Genomic DNA, 8,181 nt, shown 5'->3' with positions numbered 1-8,181 from the left:
ACATGTTATAAGATGGTGATCAGAAACATCTTCGCTTTGAGGTATAATATCGATATAGGTTAGATAGGCTCCATGAGATATAATCAAGTCTAGAGTATGATTACGTCGACGAGTAGGTCTATTGATGTGTTGCGTTACACCAAAAGAGTCTAGTAGCTCTTTAAACACCACTGCTAATGGATCATTAGCACTATCTACGTGGATATCAAAATCTCCGACAATCAGTACTTTACCAATGTTAACCAATAGATCCGAAAAGAAATCTGCGAACTCTATCAGAAAAGTAGTGTGAGGCACAGGGGGTTTATACATAGTAGCCAGTGTAAGAGAGAGCAATGGGTTTTTACTTTTGTTTGGAACAATTATGTTCAACGCAATCACTTCAAATGATTTAAATGTATGATTTGTTCTATGTTACAGTAAGAAAGTCTCTAAAGATTGTTGCGACACCAACACCTCGACCAACCGGACGTGGCTCTAAAAATCTAAATTTGGTGTACATATTCCACAATATTGCACACGCGTGTTATTTATACGCAATTCATGAGAGTGGGCTGTGACAAGAGTTTGGACTAGAAGCTGTTAATAGCAAACTAGCCAAGAATCAAAAGTAGCATACTTTCCATGAGACAAACACAAACATCAAACAACATTGTTATAGTGAAGAGTTTTGCCACATATTTTATGCCACATAAAAACAATATCTGTAAAGTGTAAAAAATATAGGCTTTTAAAACAAACCCCTACTTTGAATGATTATCTAAAGTTCAAGTTACACTAGTAAAAAAAAATAGAATTGACCAAACAAATTTTAAATCAAAAATCTTTATGTTACCTTGAATCATAAAGTGAAATATTTTATATTGAATGTGAAATTATGTTGCGTAATAGCTAAGACCCCACATAAACAGTATTTTTACATTTCCTGGGTTCAGTATGTTTTTGTAGCCATGGGTTTCATTAATGTGTCTGCGTGCATGTGTGTGTGTGCGTGCGTGTGCGTGTGTGTGTGAGAGACAGAGTCAGAGTCTGACAGTATATATAAACAACGCTAAGGTGATCTGAGTCCATTCCCATCCATTCACGTCACACTCACATTTTTAATGTGCAAGGATGTGCATCTACATATAATGGGTTTATCATCATGCTGTATAGTGATTTACGCCTAAACTGTAATGTTAACATAGCTCTGTTTTGACTTTGGATAATTGACTGGCACAGAAAATCTTCTCCGACAGACATTATGATGCTGAACAAGACCGACACTTATGCAGAGAATCCGTTTCCCTGCTATCCATCTCAGCAGGATTCATGTCTCAGAGCACATCGCCTTACTGTCATTAAAGTGGGCATGTACGCTTTCATGCTGTTCGTTATTCTCATGACAGTTTTTGGAAACCTGCTGGTCGTCATCTCCATTTCACACTTCAAGCATCTGCAGTCTCCAACTCATTCGATTGTTCAGTCTCTAGCTGCTTGTGACTGTTTATTGGGCTCTTTAGTCATGCCCTACAGCATGGTGCGATCTGTTGAAGGCTGCTGGTATTTAGGAGATGTTGTTTGTAAAGTACATTCTAGTTTAGACATGGCGTTCTGCATCTGCTCTAAAATACACCTTTGCTTAATATCGATGGATAGGTACTGGGCTATCTGTGATCCTTTAAGGTACCAAATGAGGGTCACAAACTTCAGTGTGACTGTATTTATGACCTCCACTTGGCTGTTTTCCTTTGTGTACAGCTTTTCTATTGTGTTGTCCGGGATAAATGTTGCTGGTCTAGAGATGCTGATGTTACAGATTTCCTGTGTGGGGAGTTGTGTTCTGTTGTTTAACAAGCAGTGGGCTCTAATCTGTTCACTTCTCACATTCTTTATTCCTGTGACCATCATGATCTCTCTATATATCAAGATATTCCACGTCGCACAAAAACATGCCAAAGTCCTCTCAGAAAAAGTGGCTTTGCAGGAAATGCAAAGTCAAAGCTCAGCACAGAGAGAAAGAAAAGCGGCTAAAACGGTAGCCATCGTTGTAGGGGTTTTTCTCCTCTGCTGGCTGCCTTTTTTTATAGCTACTGCTTTGGACCCTTTCCTTAATTTTTCCACTCCAGCTGATGTTTTTGATGCCTTGGTTTGGTTTGGGTATTTTAACTCTACCTGTAACCCCTTAATCTACGGATTGTTCTACCCTCGTTTTCAGAAGGCCTTTAAGATTCTCTTTTCCACTTACATCTGTTGCTTTAATGACTCAACTACCTTGACATCTGAATAAATTTGACGCATCATAAAAAGATTTCTTTAGTCATGCTATTTTTATCTGCAAGGTCATGCAATGTATTTGATTTTTTTTTTTTTGACTACATGTTTGACTTTATTGAGTTGTTAATAGGCCAGTGTGTTATTTTAATATGTATATCCGAAGTAAATGAAATATGTTTAACAAAAATAATTGTTAGTTAACACAATTACATGATGTGACATTCTGTTTAATTTCTGTGTAATTTCTAAACAGTTTGCAATACAAACATTCCCCATATAAACAATAAATACAAACTGCTGTTGTATTTAATAAGAGGCGATTGTAGATTTTTGAGGAAATTATGCATCTGTAATGTGTAATTATGCAAACATGGATTAGCCAGTAATGGTTATCATAATATACGTACATACATTTTGATGTCTGGTTGTATCTGTATCTCAAAGTGCATATGGACCTTTTCTGTTTGGTTTACACAAGTATAGCAAAATCGATCACTGACACACATACATATTCAAATGTTATAGTAGTGATCTTAGAATAACTAAGTTACAGATTGGCTTTGGTTCAATGTGAACCAGAAATCCTGTAGAATTCAATGATTCAGATTGATTTCAGAACTCTTGTATTCTGAAGTGTTTCCGGTTTTCTGTACCATTTGCATTACACGTTCAGCCAAGATGCCAAATGCCATAGTTCATGAATCACTTAAAATATAGACAAAGCCAAAGAATAATAAAGAAACACAAGACACACGAATGACAAAACCCTCAACTTTATTTTGTTAATGTGTATTAAAGGGACCATCTGACAAAAATGAAACGTCAAAAAAAAGTCAAGTCGTTCGTCGACCCTAGGACCTCCGTTTATCTTCAGAACGCAAATAAAGATTAGCTTTCTGACTTCTCTATAGACTGCAACGTAACCGAGTAAAAGACATAGTACCATAAAGACATGGTTAAAATAGTTAATGTCACTCGAGGATATGTTTTGTGCGCAAACAAACAAAAATACCGTCTATTATAAACTATATTACTGACTTCTATGTTAGTTTCCAATGGGCGTTCACAGTTTACTTCCAGAGGGATATTATTGAGTTAACAGGCCATAGTGTTTTGTTATGTTGTCGTAGAAACAAATCTTTTTGTCATATTAAAAATATAATTATATTCTAATTCTGTTCTGAATTTGTTCTTTTTTTAACATAATGACATTAAAATAGTTTTGATAAGCATAAGTGGGAGGGGGGAAATTCAGAATAAGCATGTTTTACAAGTGCTGTGATAATGATTTTGAAGACACTACGTTTCTTAAGTACACTATAATATTAATAATAAAGAATAATAGTAAAAATTATGAATAGTAAGTCACTTTAAGAATATTATTTTCTTAAGTCCCCTTGTCTAAACAATATTCTACGGTCGAAGAGTCTAGTCGACGGAACACAAAGAGTTTGCAGGCCTGGAGACAAAGTTTGACACAGACACAGGAGTCTAGTACCATCAGAGTCCCAAGTTTATTGTATTAAGGACTACTATTTATATGCTTGAAACAGGAGGTAACATTTGTCATGGAAAACCACCAGAGTGGAAAATCACCAGACATTATTATTCCTCCTGTGAAAAATCCGATATGATATCACAAAGTATGTATTCAACATTACAGTATCGAAACAATTGTCCCTTGACATCATTAGGAACCTTGAGATGGAGACCAACGGATACTCATATCAGCATAAGACAGCATTCAACGAGGTTAAACAACAAGAAAGTAAGGCACATATTATATTAATAGAAGCTAATACTATTATGAATGAATACATATGATATATGAATTTTGTATTGTACACAGATGCAATATTTGTAGAGGACAGGACGAAATCCAGATTCTCACAATCACATACTATAAAAAGACCAGACCAAATGGCACCCGTGAAACTTTTCTTGCCCAAACAGCAAGAACAATTCCCGTGACCATTGTAACGGTTCATGCAGGTAACACTCGAGAGATGCAGATTATCGAATACTTTTAATTATATTCAAGATAAAGAGGACTGACAAAAGCACAACACCATATACTGTACATAAACAATTCCAGACAAATAACTGAACTAAGTAGATAACTTGATTAAGACAGATAACTAGGGATAGACAGGTGATGGGGATTAAACAATAATGTCTATCCTGAACGTGATGAGATCTTCTCAAACTTCCGGATGAGGTCGTCAGGTGAAAGGTCATCATGGTAGTCATTTTATATATGGCTGAATTATTATTATTTCATTTTACTAAAAGTTAGATTGGGCAGGCCTTCGCAATGTATATTTTATGCATTTTTTTAAATATTAATTTACAAAAAAAATCACCTTGACAAAAGGGCACAAGCCTCCACAGGGTTTTCCCCCTTCGAGCTACTCTATGGACATCAGCCCCGTGGGGTCCTGGATGTCCTAAGGGAAGCTTGGGAGGATGGACCGTCGGACAGCAAAAAACAAATTCAGTATGTCCGGGACCTCAGAGCAAAACTCGACACGCTTCTTGTATTGCTTCCCACCTCAAGTTCTAAGTTACTCCCAAAGTGGCAAGGACCCTTTGAGGTCACACAGCGAATAAACGATCTCAATTATGAGGTAATACGATCCGACAGGAGCGGAGCACATCAAGTTTATCACCTCAACCTCCTCAAAAAGTGGAGTGAGCCGAACCCAGTGATGCTGGCGACGGTAGTGAGTAGAGAGGAGGATCTCTGGCCGGAAGTGAGCAGCAAAACCCAATCTCTCGCTCTGGCCCCGGGGGCGATCACCTCTCACCCTCCCAGCTCACCGACGTGGCCAGGTTGCAAGCAAGTTTTGCGGATGTGTTCTCGCCCCTGCCTGGTCGTACTGACCTCATCATGCACCATATTGAGACCAAGCCAGACGCGATAGTTCGCAGTCAGCCCTATAGGTTACCTGAGCACAAAAAAGAGGTGTTTCAGGAAGAATTAAAAGCAATGCTTGAGATGGGAGTAATAGAAGAGTGCAGTAGCGATTGGGCGAGCTCGATAGTTTTGGTCCCTAAAACCGACGGCTCGGTTTGGTTCTGCATGGACTACAGAAAGGTGAATGCTGTGTCGAAATTCGACGCATATCCGATACCACGGATTGACGAGTTGCTGGATTGGCTATGCGCGGCTCGTTTTTTTCCGACACTGGATTTAACGAAAGGATATTGGCAGATCCCCTTATCTCCACTTTCCAAAGAAAAAAACGCCTTCACCACGCCGTTCGGATTACACCAATTTGTTACCCTTCCGTTCGGCTTATTCGGAGCTCCGGCCACCTTTCAACGGCTCATCGACCGCCTGCTGCGACCGCATGCCGCGTATGCAGTGGCATATCTTGATGATATTATCATTTACAGCAATGACTGGGAGGGGCACATGCACCCTCTAAGGGCGGTCCTGAGCTCACTGAGAGGGGCCAGGCTGACGGCTAATCTGAAGAAATGTGCAATTGGGCGTGTGGAGGTAAGGTATTTGGGCTTCCACTTGGGTCACGGTCGGGTGCGTCCCCAAATTGATAAAACGGCAGCGGTTGCGACCCCACCGAGACCCAAGACCAAAAAGGAGGTGAGGCAGTTCCTTGGGCTTGCGGGCTATTATAGAAGGTTTGTACATAATTATTCGGACCTCACCAGCCCGCTGACTGACCTCACTAAAAAGGAGGCACCGGATACTGTCCAGTTCAATATGTTTTGGGTAGCTGATACAGGGTAATTTGTGAAATGGTAAAATTCCAAAACAACTTCAGTAAAAGTCTCTGCGTATCTGATTTAACAGTACTTGAGTATTTTACTCATACTGAATGTACTTAGGCTCAAAGAAGCCTTAGTCCTCAATTCTAAAGAGACATCCATTTTCTACCGCTTATCCGAACTACCTCGGGTCACGGGGAGCCTGTGCCTATCTCAGGAGTCATCGGGCATCAAGGCAGGATACACCCTGGATGGAGTGCCAACCCATCGCAGGGCACACACACACACTCATTCACTCATTCACTCACGCACTCACGCACTCACACCCTACGGACAATTTTTCCAGAGATGCCAATCAACCTACCATGCATGTCTTTGGACCAGGGGAGGAAACCGGAGTACCCGGAGGAAACCCCCGAGGCACGGGGAGAACATGCAAACTCCACACACACACAAGTCGGAAGTGGGAATCGAACCCCCAACCCTGGAGGTGTGAGGCGAACGTGCTAACCACTAAGCCACCGTGCCCCCCTTCTAAAGAGACATGTCACTGAAAAACAAGAAACCGATGATTTGTAAGGAGAGCAATCACATTTATTTTTTTAAATCATTATAAGACTGAACACTTGAAAATTGCAACAAATCATGGCCGACTCCATAACCTACGTCTATTACAAACACCCACGTCTCATTTAAGCTCAGGTGCTCATAAGCAAACCAAACTAATTCAAAATGATCTTCTTTCAACCCACAATAATATGTTAAAGCAGGCTGGATCCTGTCCACATCAAACATGCAGATTTGTTGGTGAGGGCAGCACATCATATAAAGCTCTTATGATAAATCTTAGACTGTTTGTTTCCATACTCCACAGCTCACTCCAAGTGATTTTGCGCCATTCAATGCCTTCCCACCTCATCCAACAGCCTTGCTTGGCTTGAGAGACCGCTCTGCTGCATCTACTTGCTTCCTCTTGATGCCAAACATCCGCTTCTACCTGGTGACACTATTCCTTTACTGTCGCTCTTCACCATGTGGGTGTGGTTATTTGCAAACCAAGTCCCCCTCTGCCATGTTGAACTTCCCCCACGATGTCCCAAGATGTCCTTTTGACTGAAGGATGCTTTCGCATCTCCTACCGCTGTTGTTGGGTTCCATTTCTCCCTGTCACTACTGTTGGAGCAGAATCTCTTATTCAGGGATCGTAGGATTTTTTGAGCGACATCTTCAACCTTGTTTTGGTGCATTTATATCCCTCAACAAGGCTTGAAATGGGAAGAAAATAGCATTGTTAAAAATGTGTTCTTAATGGTATATCACATTAATACCACTTTTATCTATCCTTAATGTATGATTGTGCCTTATAAATTAGTGAGGACAGCACAGCAAGGTACATATAATGTAGCTCTCAAAATATTTATTGATTTATATGATTATCATTGTCCAAAGACTACATAAAATAGCTCAATCAAATCAAATAAAAAAATCAATCAAAATGAACATTGGTAAATGCAGTTTGACTAAAAGTAATGTCTAAAATATAACAAAAATGTAATGACTTTTTGTCAACTAAAACTAGACTAAAACTATGAAAGACAAAAATGACAAAAATGTGACAGACTACTAAGCATTTGCGTCTCAAGACTTAGACTTAGACTAAATCATAAATGGCTGTCAAAATTAACACTGCACCCAACGCAATGCCCGGATAATTATTTCCATTGTGAAAGTCAGTGGTGAAACTGTGCAAACTGCCAAATGCCAACCTAAAGCTGTTGCCACGTGGTGGTCCTATCCTGTGTGGTAATACAGAATTAGAGCTCCTGAAAATGTCCCTTCATCAGCTTTGTTACCTGCTCTGGACTGTGAAAGAATTCAAAGACTGTCCACTGTATCTTATGTGGCACTGATCCAAAGGCACCGGCAATATGTAGAAAACCCACATGCAGGCCTTCATCTTCTTTTTTATATTTGCAACTGGTGCCAGATGATGTTAGCAATTTCCAAACATCCGGAGAAACCCCCTTTGCCTTCCTTCTGCAATGAAGTGTTGATAAAGTTGTTGAGAGTCTGAGAGTGCTGAGAGTCTATTAGCCACAACGCTGAAGAAAATCTTACGTTCCACATTCAAAAGGCTAATTTGGAGAAACTTTGTCTCCTCTCCTTCTGTGACCTTGACCTCGACCTCCAATG

General features: G+C 40.0%; 1 protein-coding gene across 1 annotated transcript; it reads left to right on the top strand.

The window, feature by feature from the left end:
* The first annotated feature begins 1,243 nt into the window (after positions 1 to 1,243).
* On the top strand, positions 1,244 to 2,269 carry LOC130413875 (trace amine-associated receptor 4-like). The gene has a single exon (XM_056739400.1). It carries the CDS (start codon positions 1,244 to 1,246, stop codon positions 2,267 to 2,269), a length of 1,026 nt encoding a protein of 341 aa, XP_056595378.1.
* The last annotated feature ends 5,912 nt before the right edge of the window (positions 2,270 to 8,181 follow it).

This window comes from Triplophysa dalaica, chromosome 24 (genome assembly GCF_015846415.1).
Source record: "Triplophysa dalaica isolate WHDGS20190420 chromosome 24, ASM1584641v1, whole genome shotgun sequence".
NCBI lineage: Eukaryota > Metazoa > Chordata > Actinopteri > Cypriniformes > Nemacheilidae > Triplophysa > Triplophysa dalaica.
The sequence above is the reverse complement of the archived record's forward strand: the minus strand, read 5'-3'. Positions and strand labels throughout refer to the sequence as shown.